The following is an 18,831-nucleotide window of genomic DNA, read 5'->3' as shown; positions in this document are numbered from 1 at the left end:
TTTTAAAATGAAATTAATGAAAAGTTAATTAATACACAAGCCTACGTGATAGGAAGGTAAATCCAACTCTATACTGTCCGCCATCAAAATCAAACTATAGCAACATTGTTAGTGTGTATGTAATCATTCCAATATGACATTCCCAAAAAGGGGATGGAATTATAGAACAAGACAAAAGAATGCACGTAAAGATACTATCTCCTGTTTTTTTTTATTCAGAAAGACAAAATGAAGTCTTCTTCAGTGAACTGGTGATTGCAATGATAAATTTACCCACTGCTGTCACTTCCTCTTGTAGCTTGTTCCTCATGCCTATCATAAACTGTGTGAAAAAGGCACCCTTTTATAAGGTCATCCTTTAGCCTCCTTTGCTCTAGGGAGAAAAGTCCCAGCCTATCAAGCCTCTTTTTAAAACTTCATGTGTGAACTATCTCGTACTATTCTTTAATTAATTTCTCTGAGGCAGATTGTTATGAGCCCAAAACCCAGCAGCAATAGAAATTCACCAAGACAAATGGTTACTTAAACAAAAGTTGCTTTTAATTATCTTTAAACATGAAAACAGGATCACACTTTAACTTATTACTATTAACAACCTAACTTAACCTCCTTCTAAGTGCACGTGTATGTAATGTGTGTAATAAGTCCAGAAAAGTTATTTGATTCACAGTCCAATCTCACTGCTTATTCCTCCAAGTTCACTGGTATTAGGAAATTCTAATACTGTGCGCAGAATTTAATATTTATGAGTTTCACCAGGCTTTGATGCTTGAAAAGCAAATGGTTACCACTCAGGAAGGTCCTTGTCAGTTTTCAGAGAATTGTTGCTCATTGGACACCCACAACTGATCCCTTTCAATCAGCCACATCAGCGTCGTGCTGAAGAAACTTGCCCCATCAGGGTTTTCCCAATGATAACCTCTTTCTTTCAGGTCACCATACAGTTCATTTTTGTTTTCCTTATTTCAAGTGAAACATTATGCAGCCAGCCATCACTTGTATGGACCACTAGGGCTTTGACCAGGCTGAACTAAGAACTCACAACCTTCTTCAAAATGTTGTTTTTTTTTTCACAAGCTTCCCAGCTTGTCCTGTTCCAGTTCCAGCTGCTGCTGCTGAACTGTAGAACTGAATTCTCTCTCTCTCTGAGAGAAAACCACATGACCCTCTTAGAACAGCCAACTGTACTCAAACAGACTGTGGCTCTGGACCTAATCTTCCAAGTCTATTCATCTGTTGCTTTCCAAAAAATAATCCATTACTCCACAGCATGTCCAATTAACACCTACTTGTGAAGTCCTTATAGGCATTCTTCAAAGTTTTTGCAAAGGTACATGGAGCCTGGACTGCCTAGCTTGAGCATTTTAAATGAAATCTGTTTTGAAGTGTTTGTATCTGTATGTGACCTAAACTAAACAAAATTGTCACAATTTATCTCCTTTAAAACATATATATATATATATATATACAATGTAAAATATAACATAATCTGTCACACAATGTATTCCACGAATATCCCCCCCCCCCATCCTTTCTTCTGTGTGGTGCTCAATTTCACTCTTCTTGATATACAGTGCCCTCCATAAAGTTTGGGACAAAGACACATTTTTCCTTTATTTGACCCTGTGCTCCACATTTTAAAATTTGTTATCAAACAATTCATGTGATTAACGTGGACAACCCAGATTTTATTCAAGGGTATTTGTGTACATTTTGGTTTGACCATGTCGAAATTACAGCACTTTTTATACATAGTTCCCTTATTTCAGGGCACCATAATATTTAGGTGAATTGGCTTCACAGGTTTTTGTGACTACTCTGGTATGTTCAATTACTTCATTGATGCAGGTATAAGAGTGAAAGGCTAGTTTCTAAGCTTTGGATCACCTTTAGAGTGTGTAGTTGCCATTTTTCCATATGAGGACCAAAGTTGTGCCAATGAAAGTCAAAGAAGCCATTATGAGGCTGAAAAACAAGATCAAAACAGTAGGATTACCAAAATCAACTGTATGGAACATCATTAAGAAAAAAAAGCGTACTGGTGAGCTCAGTAATCACAAAGGGACTGGTATTCCAAGGAAAACCTCCACTGCTGATGAGAGAAGAATTCTCATCATAAAAGAAAAATTCTCAAATGTTTGATTGACAGATCAAAAACATTTTTCAGGGGGCATGTGTGGTCAAGGTGTGAACTATTATCCACAGAAATGAACAGAAATACAGGGACTATGCTACAAGATGCAAACCATGGCAGAAGTGGAATGCTTTGGATCTTGGGCACTTCCTTTACAACTCCACACTTCACTCTTGCCATCTTATCTGTTCACAAGGCTTTTTTTTTAAATTCTGCAGACTCCTTTCAATATTTCTTGGCAAACTGTCAACTGGTCATCCTTTTGGTGGCGAACTCGTGTTTGCATCTTGCAGTGTAGCCTCTGTATTTATTTTCATGAAGTCTTCTGTGGAGAGTAGTGATTGACATATCCATACTTGCCTCCTGAGGATAGTCCCTTTGTGATTACTGAGCTCACTAGTACACTGTTTCTTATTAATGATATTTTATGCAGTTGATTTTGGTAATCCTAAGATTTGGGTGGTGTCTCTTACTGCTTTATTCTTGTTTTTCAGATTCATAGCGCTTCTTTGACTTACATTGGCACAACTCTGGTCCTCATGTTGAAAAACAGCAAATATAGACTCCAAAGCTCAGAAACAAGCCTCACTCTGCACTAATGAAGCAATTAAACATGCTTGAATAATCACAAACACCTGTGAAGCCCAATTGCCCAAATATTATGGTGCCCTGAAACAAGAGGACTGTGTATAAAAAGTGCTGCAATTTCTACATGGTCAAACCAAAATGTATGCAAATAACTTTACATAAAATCAGGAATGTGCACTTCAATTATATGTGAATAGTTTGATAACAAATTTAAAATTGTAGAGCACAGGGGCAAATGAATGAAAAGAGCGTCTTTCTCCCAAACATTATGGAGGGCACCGTATGTACATTCCCTCTGCAAACTTTTCTTTGAGTGTAAGATTCACAGCTGACAGCTTGGGCTGGCAGATACACAGCTATGGTGTATGCTTCTTCTGAGTCTGTGTGTGATAGCTCCACTGCTGGAATCATGTTAAATGTAAGTTGATGTAGATCAAGAGCAGGTAATGTAATGCGGTGTAGCAGTAAGAAGTGAGCAAGCAAATTAAATATGAGCGCATTAGCATTCTCAATTCTTATGAACCTAAACAGTTGACTGTCAATATCTCACCAGCAGCATGCACATTCAAATTAGCAGAGCGTGCAGAGATATTAGGGCTGCTACTTCAATTTGCAATCTTGTGGAACTTTCCCTTGAATGGAGATTTGTGTCAGTGAATCTATTGTAATTTCTGCGTCTGGCAGAATTGTTTGAAGTTGTGATGTTTCTTTTATTGTAATAAAGAAACGAGCCCTTTTAAACAACTATATTAGCAAAATAACTCACTCAGGACTGTCCATCTTGAATCCACCCCCAGCTGCCATAAACTCATTTCTTACTCCCTCTAGAGATCAGGAGGATTACGAGCATTCTATCATTACATCCCCTTTCCTTGAGATGTTTAATCTAACAAAATGACAGCCCAATACTTAACATTTAACACAAACATCAGCAGCACAAACTTTTCAATTGTGCACTTCTTTTCCTTTAAAGATTCAGTCTGCCAGGTGCTTTGATAACACATGTGGATATTCTGAACACAGGTACTTGTGTCGGATCAGCCTGTCCACTATTGTTTAGCACTGGTGGTATTTCCTCTGTTGCTGTGCAGGCTGGATCTTCTGCATTTATCTGTTCCTGAAGTGTCTCTTGCATTTTCAGCAGGCTCTTTCAATTCGTCCCCAGTATTTGACCGTCCTCTATTCTGACAGTGTAGGGTCTTGAATTTACTTCCTTCAGAACAATAACCCCTTTGACCCAAGTGTTGAAATCTCTGAGTCTCACTGTGTCATGCTGTGCCAGTGGCCGTAAGCTTCTTGCTGATTTGTCATAGTTTTTTTTTGTTTCTATTGTAGATGCTTTTGTTTCTGTTTGACATCCTCAACATCTCTTTCTCATTTGAGTCTGGAGAGTAGGGAAGGGTGGTGCATAGTTGACGTCCCATCAGAAGCTCAGCCGGTGACATGCTATGTTCAAGTGGTGAAGCTCTGTAACTAAATAGAGGATTGAGCCTCTGTCTTGTGTTTGCTTTTTTTGGAATATTTTATTTATAATAAGCACATGCATAAATACAGCTTTTATATATCAATAAAATGATTAAATGCATGTTAATTTTATATAAAGAAAGAATGAAAAAACTGGAAAGGAAAAAAAACTAATACACCCTCCCACCCCCTCCCCAAAACCCTCACTACCTACCCAAAGAAAAAAAAAATACAAAAAAAATATATAAAAAAACTAAAATTTTAAGAAGATAATGCAGAGGACTTGAAGTCACATGTCGAAAATTATACTCTTCGGCAAAGTTCTGGAATTCTCTGCAACAGTACCATGGTCCATTGTCACTGTAGACAATTTGAGGAATTCCATGTCTTGCAAAGATCGATTTCTTATATTTGATCACACAAGCAGTGGACACATTAGATAATAACCAGCAAGTAATTCTTTCCATCCATGTGGAACTGATCAGTCCCAACTTTCTGCCATGGTTCTACTGATTTGTCAATTATTATCATGGGTTCCTTTGCCTGTTTTGCGTGATGTTTCAAATAGGTCTCACAGCTTAAATCCATTTTGTCCATGTCATCATTTATCCCTGGCCAATAAACAGCAGTTCTGGCCCTCCTCTTACATTTTTCAATTCCAAGATCCCCCTCATGCACCCTTTTCATCATCTCTTGTCTCAGTGATTGAGGAATGACAATTCTGCTCTACCTGAGCAGAAGCCCATTGACAACACTCAACTCAGCTCTGATGTAGTATGACTGACATTCACCTCTCAGCCATCCTTCATTCAGATTCTTGATGACCTTCTGTAGAACTGTGTCCTTTTCTATTTCAGCTCAGATCTGCTTGGATTTCACATCAGATACAGGAAGAGATTCAGTGATCAGTCTCATGTGGTGATTCACATCTGTCTCTGTGGAACTCTCATTATGTGCTTCCCAAAGCATCATTGCCCTGCTAACACAAATAAGTTTCCATGGTGTCCGTCAGTCTGTCAGTTAGCCTTTATTGTTGCTTTAACACCAAATGCCATGGAATTAAAATGATACAGCGTTCCCAATATCACAGTAATTTTATAAAAGCTGCTTAACAAACTGTACTACATACAATTAATTAGAGATTAGATAATGGCACAAGTAAAGACTAGTTGCAAACTAGATGTTAAAATTGTCTGCCAGTTCATGTGGAGAAGAATGTTGCCCAATTCTGAGGGGCTGCTGCGGGCTGCTAGCCACGCAACCATCCCAGGTCGGGTTACTGTCCTCTTTAGGACATGATGTTAAAGGTCCACCAGCTTTAGGGGAAACAGGCAGCCTTACAGTCATAGTTCACAAAGCTCTCAATAGCTCCAGCACCATCCGCCATGAGGCCCAAGACCATGCATCATCAAGACTCCAAACTTGCTGTGAGGCCCAGGGCAATGCATTTCTAGACCTCCAAACATGACACACCTCCACAGCTCTAGTCACAACCAGATGCCACTCTATCCTCTCCTTTTGACCTCTGGCAGTGAACACCCCTGGTATTGACCAGATGAGTCTGAAAAGTCGCCAGATCACATCAGCACAAAGCGACTTGATCTCCTCCTCTAGGCCTTGCCTGAAGTTCCGTTCTTCAGTGGACGGGTCTTCCACAACTTTGCAGCATTGGCACATAACGGCTTCTGTTCAGTGCTTTCCACATGGAATACAAGACTCAAAGTCCAATTTCATAAAATTAAAAATTGTGTATGGCACCAGCAACTGCAATCTAGAGTAGTCGCTGCGGGCTGTACCCACGCTACCATTTCATTTCAAATTCATCAATCAAATTCACCGATTCAGTCATAACATTGTAGCTTCATCATCAGTGGATTCTTGGCAACAATTCAGATAATTTTCTTGATTATCACTATTAAAGGCTTGTGATTTGTCTTTGCCACAAATGTTTATAGACAATACGCATAACTGTGGAATTTCTTGATACATAGACCAAACCTAGACACTCTTTCTTGGTCAGTATATATTGACATTCAGATGTGGTCATCATCACTGATGGATATGCTACTGGCTTCCAAACTTCTCCCACTGTAGTAGTAGTATTACACCTATTTCATCTTTTGAAGTATCTGTAGATATTTTCATCCTTCTGGATGTGTCACAAAATGTCAAATGTACTGGTTCTGTAGTTCGAATGGCCCTCATTTGTCCCCATTCTTTCTTCTGGTTGTTCATCCACTTGAATTCACATTTGTTCTGTAACAACTTCCTTAGGTACATTGTATTGGAAAACAGGTTTGGTAGGAATTTACCAATGAAATTGATCTTTGCCAGCATTCTCAACATGCCTTTTTTTTGTCAGTGGGTCTGGGCATCTCTAAAATTACTTTTACCTTGCTCTTGTCTGGCTCCACACCTGCCTCTCAAAGTTTATCTCCCAGAAAAGTGATTTCCTTCACAGCAAACTGACATTTTTCTCTGTTTAACGTTAATCCATACTTCTGGATGCATTGCAGCACATTGATGAGCCTCTTGTTGTTTTGTTCTTTTATGGATCTCTATAGGATTATGTCAACAACTTACTCATGTACCTCATTTATGCCTTCTATGATGTGCTTCATTGTCCTGTGGAACACTTCTGGAGCTGGGGAAATTCCAAAAGGAAGGAGTATCGGCCAAACATTGTATTAAGTGTACAGTATTTTGTGCTATCTTCATTCAGTTTTATTTGCCAGAAGCTCTGGGATGCATTTGTTTCAGTGAAAAACTTTGCACTGTAATTTCATCCCTGGTTGGAATCTCATAATGTTCCCTCTTTATATTGGCATTCAAGCCTTTTGGGTTCATGAACATGCTTAGGACACCATTTTTCTTTTTTGACACACACCATTGAATTCATCCATTCTGTGGGCTCCTCCACTCTCTTTATGGCCCCTAGTGACGTAATTTGGTCAGGTTCCCGCATGAGCTTTTCTTTTAGTGGTGCTGGAACCCACCTCGGGTATGCACTACTGGCTGTGCATCCTCCTTTAACTGTACCTTATAGTTGAATGGTAGAACTCCAAACCCCTTGAAGATGTCTGGAAATTGATCCAGTAATTTCCTTTACGCTGTTCCCTGCATTGGCGCTGTTAATGTGGTTTAAGGTTTTACATGCTTTGTCAGCAAGCAGTGATTCATGTCCATCTGGGACTACTACGAACCTGAAGTGGTGCTGTTATCTTTAACTGTCACCTTTAGTTTACATGTACCTTTCATGTCAATGCTCTGTCCATTGTAGGCTTTGAGTTGTACAGGATTTGCATGGATATATGACTTTATCTTCATTGCCCTGATGTCGCGCTCACAGATCAAATTGACCTTTGCGATATGACCAGATTGAAAGGAATACTTGTTCCGTTTGTATGCAATGGCACAGTCCACTTATCCTGCTCAACTCTGTTCATGCTTGGCTGTTCAGTGTCTGTTGGTTTATAATCTTCCTGCACTACCATGTCAACAAAGAGCGAATCACTGAGAGCAATTTCTTCTATAGTGTGTACAGTATGCACACTTTCACTTCTGTTTTGTTTCCCTTTGGAAAAACATTGTTTTGCATAGTGATTCCGCCCTTTCCACTTATTACGGACTTTTCCATAGGGAAGGTATTGTTTTGGTGCATGTTGAGTGCCACATTGTTTGCACTTTAATGTCTCTCCATCTTTTTGTTGTTTCTTATATCTTGTGTTTTGTTTATGTGTGACTGTGCCTATGCCTTCTTCTTCACTGGCTTTTGAACTCTCACTGAACTTTTCACATGCTGCAGAGCTAATTCACTTGCATGGCATACATTCATAGCTTCAGCTAAGGTAAGCTCTGTCTCTTGCAGCAAGATTATTGAATTTTGTAGCAATCCAAAATTACATGTTCTTGCTTTTAATTTCAAGTATCAAAGCTCTCTCCCTGCTGCTGCATGTGCGACTAAAACACGTGCCTCTCAAATGTTTCATTTTCCTTTGGTGAACAGTGTTCATCAAACATCTCGATAATGTTGTCAAACTTGCCCTTGTCAGCTGCCTTGGCAAAAACAAATATGTTAAAAACCTCTAGTGCTTGAGGTCCCATCATGGTAAGGAGCAGTGCAATCTTCTGTGCATCAGGTTTGCTATTAACTCCAATGACTTGCAGGTACAGCATGAATCTCTGTTTGAACAACCGTGACTCGTGGTCGACATTTCCAGTCCAATTTACAGCATCAGGAACCATCACACTTCCCATTTCTCTGTTGCTCTTGACTGGTTCTTACTTTGCACACTCCTGGTACAATGCACACTCCTGGTGTTCTTTCACTCCTGGTTCCATCCATACTCCTGGTGTTTCTTTCACTCCTGGTACCATGCACACTCCTGATACCATGTAATGTTTATTTTATTGTAAAACAACTATACTTTATTAGCTAAAGAACTCACTCAGGACTGTGTGGAGACATCCATCTTGAATCCAATCAAATCTGCAACAAACTAGTCTCTGACTCCCTCTAGTGGTCAGGAGGATCACGAGCATTCTATCATTACAGAAGTGTTTTAGATTGCTGAGATATGCAAGTGAGTACTGAATGATAGTTTAGTACAGGCTGATAGGATTTGTCATTGTTTTGGTAACTTCCACATGCAAAGCTATTAAACTTTCTTTGGTCATAGAACTTCAGACCTTTACCTTTCTGATAATTTCCTCCCTCTGTTTCTTCACTTTACTCCTTGTCATCTTCCAACACGAGGCATTAAAACAAAGCCTTCTCTCCACCTCTAGCTAGCCATCAGATTTAGTATCAATAAAAGGGTGGTTACACTATGTTCAAGTCATCTTTTTCACTTGTACACTCAAGCTGTGTGATGGCATGCAGCAGTGGTTGATTTTAGTGATCACTCTCCTTCAAAGGGTGTCGGTATGACATTAATTAGGGCATGAAGAAGAAGAGTTTAATTTCAACTCATGCTTAAAACACCTGAAATTACTTATGTTTGATGTACAATGATTGAAAGTGGAAAAATAAGGGGCCTTCAATGTTGTTAAATCCTCGTCATTAAATTATAATAATGGGATCTTTAAAAGCATGAACTAAACATTCATATTTGAGCATGGTTGCATTTCAAGCTCAATATTTTTAAAGTGCAAACTAGAAATTAAAGTTCTGCTTCAGGCCTTCTAACCTTGAAATTAGGATGAAGTGTAGAACTAATACTTGCAAAAAGTTTTTTTTTTCCATGGTCTGTCGGCAGTTAACCACAGACATACCAAGTGCATTTTTTATATAGTCAAAGAATAATATTCACAAATGATGCAAGGCAGTTTGTCCACATTTTGCCCTTGAGCATGTTTATCTATAACCAAATATCCTTACCATAGAAATTCCTGAAATTCCTGCATGGATTAATTAAGTGATCAGTTATGATAAGAATTGCAAGTGCCATAGAGACAGCTAAAACAATATCTTTCTTTTGTTTTTTACTGCTAAATAACTTCAAGGTACATAAATTTTAAGTTTTGTTTTTGATCGTGATATAACCACTTGCTTCAACTCTGTTAATGGATAATCTTAGTGAAGAGAGGGGATGAGGTGGGGGAGGAAGAAAACAATTAAGCTTTTGAGGTTTTGTCCTCAAGGTTATTTTATGACCAGCCTATGAACTTGTATAAATTATGAGAGACTCAGCTTAAAAGAACAATGAGCATATTTTAATACAGATTATTTTATTTATTTTGGCTTCAAAATAGAAATTGTTAACATTGTTAAAAATTAAAATTTCATCAGTATTGCTGAGCTGTAAATGATTGCTAAATATGCCAAAAATGTTAAATCGTTTGTATTGCAAATTCAGTTCAGATTCTCCTTTGAAATCAGATGCATTGATGATTTCAGGCTGGAGTCATGGGAAAGAAAGCCTGGATGATTTGTGACATACAAAGATTACCATCTAATGTTATACTTACATAATCAAGTTGTCTAATTGACTCATAGTTTCCTCACAACGCACAGTATTATAATCTGTGCAGCGAGGTTATGCACTATTCAGTTCATGTTTCTTTTTGACTCTGGTGGGCTCGTTCTAGGCTTAGTCTCATTCGGCAAGTTTCCCTCAAAATAAAGGAGGCGAGTCAGGATATCAAATGCCGTTTCTCCGCACTGAGATAAATCCAAATCATATTTTAAACATAATTTACAATAATTCAAATAGTTGTAGTGAACTGAGAAAATAAAAGAATATTGTAATCCAGTTATTTTTCATCATTTACAAAGCAAAGGTTTTACTGTTGGTCCATACAGGAAAATTTGGAAGGTTTTTGACTACTTTTGTTTGATAATGTAGTACACTTATATCCTAGTGTGCCTCTAAGGATAGTACACCACAGGGTAAAGACTTTTGATGGATTGTTTGAGACTCATACGTCAATTGAGTATTGACTATTTTCAATAGAAGGTTTTGTTGGTTGATCTTGTCACCTGTCTCTGTGAACAGCAACTCAAAAAGCACATGTACTAAAAATACAGTAACTAAGTTATTGTGTAAACTAAATTCTCCAGATTTATAGGCTGTCCAGATCCAAAACATTAACTAACCATGGAGGCTTCTGACCTACAGAGTTCTACCTGAACCCCAAATTTATGGCTCATTTCTGGGTATAACAGAAATGGTCTCTTGCCTCACTACAGCATTGTGAGCTTTTTAAATCAAAATGGCATTTGCCTCTCTTCAATGACATTACAATCTTCTCTAACAAATGCAGCCATTATGAAAGCATGTCAGTGTGCTTCTAATTAAACAAGTTAAGAATTGTGAGGGATTTAAAGTACCTGTTTCAAACTATCTTGAAGTGTCACTTACAAACAATATAATTTTGTGCAAGTAACTTATAATAGATTTGAAAGTAGAATAAATAGTAGGAAAGCTTTATGTGTGTCAGCAGAATAACTACAAATTAAAGTAGATGGATACATAATATTTCCCCCAAAAAATAAACTATACAATTACTTCACAAATTGGTTTTTAATGATTAAGGGTGAAAGTGAGAGGCATCTAAAAGTTGTATTTTACTGATTTGCTTTTTCTCAGATTCAGACCTAGGATACTTTACAGTTTGCCTCACACCAGGTCCATGTTGACAAGCTGGTGTCCTCAAGATGGACCAACCTCACATGCCACGAGGCAGATGAAAATAGAATGGAAAGCAATTCAATCCCAGAAACAACCCTGGTTACTGATTACCTGCAACTATTTCTCCTGCTCCCCCCTCTCCTGCTCCTCCCATCTCCTCCTCCTCCTCCTCCATCTCCTCCTCCTCCTCCTCCATCTCCTCCTCCTCCTCCTCCTCCTCCATCTCCTCCTCCTCCTCCTCCATCTCCTCCTCCTCCTCCTCCATCTCCTCCTCCTCCTCCTCCATCTCCTCCTCCTCCTCCATCTCCTCCTCCTCCTCCTCCATCTCCTCCTCCTCCTCCATCTCCTCCTCCTCCTCCTCCATCTCCTCCTCCTCCTCCATCTCCTCCTCCTCCTCCTCCTCCATCTCCTCCTCCTCCTCCTCCTCCATCTCCTCCTCCATCTCCTCCTCCATCTCCTCCTCCATCTCCTCCTCCATCTCCTCCTCCTCCTCCATCTCCTCCTCCTCCACCATCTCCTCCTCCTCCTCCATCTCCTCCTCCTCCTCCATCTCCTCCTCCTCCATCTTCTTTTCCTTTTCCTGTTTATTCCCCTCCTTCCTTTCCTCCTCCTCCCCTTCCTCTCCTCCTTCTCTTTCCCACTCCACTTCCCTCCTCCTCCTTCCCCTTCTCCTCCCCTTCCCTCCTCCTCCATCCCCCTCCTCCCCTTCCTTCCTCCCCTTTCCTCCTCCTCCATCCCCCTCCTCCCCTTCCTTCCTCCCCTTTCCTCCTCCTCCATCCCCCTCCTCCCCTTCCTTCCTCCCCTTCCCTCCTCCTCCATCCCCCTCCTCCCCTTCCTTCCTCCCCTTCCTTCCTCCCCTTCCTTCCTCCCCTTCCTTCCTCCCCTTCCCTCCCCCTCCTCCATCCCCCTCCTCCCCTTCCTTCCTCCCCTTCCCTCCCCCTCCTCCATCCCCCTCCTCCCCTTCCTTCCTCCCCTTCTCCTCCTCCATCCCCCTCCTCCCCTTCCTTCCTCCCCTTCTCCTCCTCCATCCCCCTCCTCCCCTTCCTTCCTCCCCTTCTCCTCCTCCATCCCCCTCCTCCCCTTCCTTCCTCCCCTTCTCCTCCTCCATCCCCCTCCTCCCCTTTCCTTCTTCTCTTGCTCCCTCCTTCCCCTTGTCCTCCTCCTCCTCCTTCCCCTTGTCCTCCTCCTCCTCCTCCTTCCCCTTGTCCTCCTCCTCCTCCTCCTTCCCCTTGTCCTCCTCCTCCTCCTCCTTCCCCTTGTCCTCCTCCTCCTCCTCCTTCCCCTTGTCCTCCTCCTCCTCCTCCTTCCCCTTGTCCTCCTCCTCCTCCTCCTTCCCCTTGTCCTCCTCCTCCTCCTCCTTCCCCTTGTCCTCCTCCTCCTCCTCCTTCCCCTTGTCCTCCTCCTCCTCCTCCTTCCCCTTGTCCTCCTCCTCCTCCTCCTTCCCCTTGTCCTCCTCCTCCTCCTCCTTCCCCTTGTCCTCCTCCTCCTCCTCCTTCCCCTTGTCCTCCTCCTCCTCCTCCTTCCCCTTGTCCTCCTCCTCCTCCTCCTTCCCCTTGTCCTCCTCCTCCTCCTCCTTCCCCTTGTCCTCCTCCTCCTCCTCCTTCCCCTTGTCCTCCTCCTCCTCCTCCTTCCCCTTGTCCTCCTCCTCCTCCTCCTTCCCCTTGTCCTCCTCCTCCTCCTCCTTCCCCTTGTCCTCCTCCTCCTCCTCCTTCCCCTTGTCCTCCTCCTCCTCCTCCTTCCCCTTGTCCTCCTCCTCCTCCTCCTTCCCCTTGTCCTCCTCCTCCTCCTCCTTCCCCTTGTCCTCCTCCTCCTCCTCCTTCCCCTTGTCCTCCTCCTCCTCCTCCTTCCCCTTGTCCTCCTCCTCCTCCTCCTTCCCCTTGTCCTCCTCCTCCTCCTCCTTCCCCTTGTCCTCCTCCTCCTCCTCCTTCCCCTTGTCCTCCTCCTCCTCCTCCTTCCCCTTGTCCTCCTCCTCCTCCTCCTTCCCCTTGTCCTCCTCCTCCTCCTCCTTCCCCTTGTCCTCCTCCTCCTCCTCCTTCCCCTTGTCCTCCTCCTCCTCCTCCTTCCCCTTGTCCTCCTCCTCCTCCTCCTTCCCCTTGTCCTCCTCCTCCTCCTCCTTCCCCTTGTCCTCCTCCTCCTCCTCCTTCCCCTTGTCCTCCTCCTCCTCCTCCTTCCCCTTGTCCTCCTCCTCCTCCTCCTTCCCCTTGTCCTCCTCCTCCTCCTCCTTCCCCTTGTCCTCCTCCTCCTCCTCCTTCCCCTTGTCCTCCTCCTCCTCCTCCTTCCCCTTGTCCTCCTCCTCCTCCTCCTTCCCCTTGTCCTCCTCCTCCTCCTCCTTCCCCTTGTCCTCCTCCTCCTCCTCCTTCCCCTTGTCCTCCTCCTCCTCCTCCTTCCCCTTGTCCTCCTCCTCCTCCTCCTTCCCCTTGTCCTCCTCCTCCTCCTCCTTCCCCTTGTCCTCCTCCTCCTCCTCCTTCCCCTTGTCCTCCTCCTCCTCCTCCTTCCCCTTGTCCTCCTCCTCCTCCTCCTTCCCCTTGTCCTCCTCCTCCTCCTCCTTCCCCTTGTCCTCCTCCTCCTCCTCCTTCCCCTTGTCCTCCTCCTCCTCCTCCTTCCCCTTGTCCTCCTCCTCCTCCTCCTTCCCCTTGTCCTCCTCCTCCTCCTCCTTCCCCTTGTCCTCCTCCTCCTCCTCCTTCCCCTTGTCCTCCTCCTCCTCCTCCTTCCCCTTGTCCTCCTCCTCCTCCTCCTTCCCCTTGTCCTCCTCCTCCTCCTTCCCCTTGTCCTCCTCCTCCTCCTTCCCCTTGTCCTCCTCCTCCTCCTTCCCCTTGTCCTCCTCCTCCTCCTTCCCCTTGTCCTCCTCCTCCTCCTTCCCCTTGTCCTCCTCCTCCTCCTTCCCCTTGTCCTCCTCCTCCTCCTTCCCCTTGTCCTCCTCCTCCTCCTTCCCCTTGTCCTCCTCCTCCTCCTTCCCCTTGTCCTCCTCCTCCTCCTTCCCCTTGTCCTCCTCCTCCTCCTTCCCCTTGTCCTCCTCCTCCTCCTTCCCCTTGTCCTCCTCCTCCTCCTTCCCCTTGTCCTCCTCCTCCTCCTTCCCCTTGTCCTCCTCCTCCTCCTTCCCCTTGTCCTCCTCCTCCTCCTTCCCCTTGTCCTCCTCCTCCTCCTTCCCCTTGTCCTCCTCCTCCTCCTTCCCCTTGTCCTCCTCCTCCTCCTTCCCCTTGTCCTCCTCCTCCTCCTTCCCCTTGTCCTCCTCCTCCTCCTTCCCCTTGTCCTCCTCCTCCTCCTTCCCCTTGTCCTCCTCCTCCTCCTTCCCCTTGTCCTCCTCCTCCTCCTTCCCCTTGTCCTCCTCCTCCTCCTTCCCCTTGTCCTCCTCCTCCTCCTTCCCCTTGTCCTCCTCCTCCTCCTTCCCCTTGTCCTCCTCCTCCTCCTTCCCCTTGTCCTCCTCCTCCTCCTTCCCCTTGTCCTCCTCCTCCTCCTTCCCCTTGTCCTCCTCCTCCTCCTTCCCCTTGTCCTCCTCCTCCTCCTTCCCCTTGTCCTCCTCCTCCTTCCCCTTGTCCTCCTCCTCCTTCCCCTTGTCCTCCTCCTCCTTCCCCTTGTCCTCCTCCTCCTTCCCCTTGTCCTCCTCCTTCCTCCCTCTCTCTCCTCCTCCTCCTCTGTAGCCTCAGGTTGCCTTACAGTTGTGCACTTAAATTACCCACAAATGAAATTGTGTGGTCCACAACTGAGGAAGATGATTTTATCTGGGATATGCATAAACATTCCCTTGGTCACTCTGTTCCATCAAAATTAGATGAGTTCCATTCTACATGTTGTCTCTTCTAAAATTTAAGCAATGGACCAAAGCACACTTTGACTACTCCTGACACCCCCTCAAGATTTGAATCATGTGAAATGAATGAATGGTTAGTTGTGATGCACTTGAAGTGAACATTTGTAAGAACTTGGTCCTTTTCTGATTCCAACATATTTCTGGAATGCCCAATGTCATAACTCAATGGTTCTCAACCTTTTTCTTCCCACTCACATACCACCTTAAGCAATCCCTTACTAATCACAGAGCACTGATGTCATATGGATTACTTAAAATGGTGAGTGGAAAGAAAAAGGTTGAGAACCTCTGTCATATCTGTACTGAACATGATTATCTGCTGTGCTTGTATTGAAGGGAAAGGGCTTTGGAAAAAAAAAAATGGTTTTGCTCCAAATGCTAGAAATTTAAGATTAAGCAAGTACAGTGATGAGATAACCAAAAAAAAAAGAAATTTAAATGCAATACAAATAGTCACTTGTGCTTTTATAAAATAAGTATGTTCCAATACTACTCATTTTAGGTTGGGTGAACAATTATGAAAGAATAAAATTATAAACAATGACTAATTTTTGTATAAGAACAATTTAAATCAGATGGCCAAAATTAAGGAAGGACTATTAGTTTTCCCACTCTTTGGGCAGGTCTTTAAAACAATGAGAACTTTATTAAATTTCTCCCCAACAAACCAAGGGTCCAGGCCACACCAGCCTGATTTACTACAATACACCTTTAATACAGGTATATAAAATGCAACATCTTCATCTTCTCGTATCAACTTTTATTCAGTTAGATTAATCAATCAATCCATCTTTCCCAGAAATCTGGATCTCCCTTGAATTTTTTTAAAAACTAGATATATTATCAAGTTCAGGGTTTGAATTGGGAATGAAAAGGTCAAATAAATAAATGAATTAAAAATGTAAAGAATATTACAAGACCTTGCATTTGTAGAAGGAATGTTTGGGTTCATCTGATGACATATTGCCCGATTAGGGTGGTTGCTGGGGATAATTGCCTGGCTTGGTAGAAGCCCAGTTCTCTGGACTGTCATGGGACAGCTTGTAACAACTAGATTGTTGCTGGTGCCTTTCCCAATTGCTTTGCATTGTGGTCCAAACACAGGATTCCCTAAAGTACAAAAAAATAAATGTTAGGTTTATGCAGCAATTTCAACAAAACCTTTTTAAAATGTTCAGAAAAAAAACTTCGCGAATGCTTTGTCCACTGGAAAACCCTGATGGCTGAGTTCAGTTAGCATTTTAGATGCCAAAATATGTCAAGTGTTGTCTCCAGAAGTGAATACAACATATAAAAAACTGGAGCACAAATAGCCCATACTATTTCAGTCATGAAGACTATCCTGCCATTCGACAAAATCATGGCCAATTTACCTTAGGCCTCAACTCTACTTTCCTGATTATTCCCTATAAATCTTGATTCACCTTGTGGTCCAAATCTAACCATCTCAAGTCAAGTCACCTTTATTTGTTGTTCATGCCATGCATTGCAAAGTGAAGATGAGATAGCATTTCTCCAGGACCATGGAGCAGATTTACATAAATATGTTAAAAGAGAAGTTAAAATATTAAAACATTTACAATAAAACTCCACGGTACACTATCCACATATTTTCTGGGAATTCAGGAGCCTCATGGTTTTGGGGGAAAAAAACTATTGCTCAATCCGGACATAAGAACCCGAGTGCTATGGTACCTCATCCCAGATGGCAGAAGGGAGTAAAGTTTACATGAGGGGCATGTGAAGTCCTTTATTGGTTTCCATGTGCATCATGTGTTGTAGATGTCCGTTATGGTATGAAGAGAGCCCCCAATGATGTTTACTGCTGACTTCACTATCCTATGCAGGGTCTTACAGTCTGAGGTGGTGCAACTTCCCTATATAAGACAGTGAAGCATTTGCTCAGAATGGTCTCAATACATCCTCTGTAGAATGTAGTGAGTATGGAGGGTGGACGATGAACTTTCCTCAGCTTTCGCAGGAAGCAGAGGTGCTGCTGGGCTTTCTTCACTAAGGACCTGGTGTTAAGTGACCAGGTGAGATTCTTCACCAAGTATACACCAAGGAACTAGATACTCTTGATGACCTCAACGGTAGAGCCGTCAATGGCCAGCAGAGAGTGATTCCCCTGGGCCCTCCTGAAGTCAACAATGATTTCTTTTGTTTTATTAATGTTCAGGTACAGGTTTTTGGCTCTGCACCAATCCAAGACAAATGAACTCTTCTTCTCTTATACTTACCCTCCTTGAAAATGATGAAAACATTGCTTTCACCTTTAAGTTGCCTAACACTATTGAATTTGCACCTTAACTCTTGCACATGCCAACCGAACTCCAATACATGAACCCAACGCACATACGCTAATTGAAGACTCACACAAAGCACTGGAATCAAGATGGCTGCACCCAGCCTACAGAACCTGGGACGTCGACTAACAAGGTCAGTTTGCACATTTTGGCTCTCATGTGGCCTGTATCTATGTTATACTTTGTCAATTACAACATAAACCATGTAAATTTTATATTTTTTCTTATATATTTAAATTCAATCATATGTGTAGATGGATGCAAATCGGGGAGTACCTATATTTGCCGAATGATGATCCACTGATGTTGACTGCTGAGAAGTATTGACCATAATTACAATAACAACAATATTGGAGCAAGAGATAACAAATCCTACAGGAAGATTTATTTGGGCTAAGAATGGTTGTATTTTTAGAGCATATTATTGAAATCTTCAGCAGCCATCTAGTTTTTGATTTGAGGGAGGGGATGAAGGGAGGAAGTTTATTTTCTTAAGGTTGATATGGATTTATTAGTGTTAATTTTTAATCACAAGGCTAACACCTGGAGTTTGGCTATTAATTGTGTTAATTAACTTAGTTTTAATTTTGAAATATTGATAATTCTATTGATTTCCTTAGTTGGAATGTAAATTGCTTGAACCAATCAGTTAAAAGGGAAAAAAAATAAGTGTTTTTGCTTATTAATTGTTTCCTCCTACAGGCAGATTTCTTTATTAAATCTTGATGTTAATATCTTGGTGAATATATTGGCCTGTAGATTGGAGAATATTCTACAATAAATTGTTTCTGAAGATCAGATTGGTTTTATTAAAAACTGTTATTCTTACTTTAATACACATCACTTATTTGATATTTTGTACTCTCCTCCCAGTGTGCTTCATGAATGTGTTCTTTTCTTAAATATTTAATAAAAAACCCTTTGCATAAGGTATACTAATAATAACATAAATCAAATCATATCATATAGATATCACATATCAATTGTAAATTAGAAACATAAATTATTACATAACTTATTTCATTCAGGACATCAAATTCTATAATTATAATAATTAAACAATTAAATCATAACTTGTACTATGTCAAAAAATAATGAATACAAAAATTATATAAATAATATATATTAAATTCAATTTATTATTCCATAAGAGCCATTAAAAAAAACATAAGACGTTTAATACTTCTCTGATGTGATCATGTTGTTCTGTGATATGATCCATAATCTGTAGGTAAACACTTCTTTACTTATTTGTTTTAATAATAAAAATGAATTGTTTAATTCCTACTAATCTACACCCACCTCTAAACAAGGATACTGTATATATTGTAAATATGAATCAAATAACAGCTCCCAGATACAGACAGGAAATCCCTGGAGCATCCACACTACTTAAAT

The 18,831-nt window shown here is 42.1% G+C and overlaps 1 protein-coding gene across 1 annotated transcript in view; it reads right to left on the bottom strand.

The window, feature by feature from the left end:
- Positions 1-18,831, bottom strand: part of LOC138758388 (zinc finger protein GLIS3-like) — a 484,048-nt gene that overhangs the window by 356,969 nt on the left and 108,248 nt on the right. Inside the window, exon 2 of the mRNA XM_069927224.1 lies at positions 16,048-16,237. Coding sequence (XP_069783325.1) covers positions 16,048-16,237 — 190 coding nt within the window. The remainder of the gene's footprint in view (positions 1-16,047; positions 16,238-18,831) is intronic.

Source organism: Narcine bancroftii, chromosome 1, assembly GCF_036971445.1.
Source record: "Narcine bancroftii isolate sNarBan1 chromosome 1, sNarBan1.hap1, whole genome shotgun sequence".
Classification (NCBI taxonomy): domain Eukaryota; kingdom Metazoa; phylum Chordata; class Chondrichthyes; order Torpediniformes; family Narcinidae; genus Narcine; species Narcine bancroftii.
Note: the sequence above shows the minus strand (reverse complement) of the source record. Positions and strands in the feature narration are given on the sequence as shown.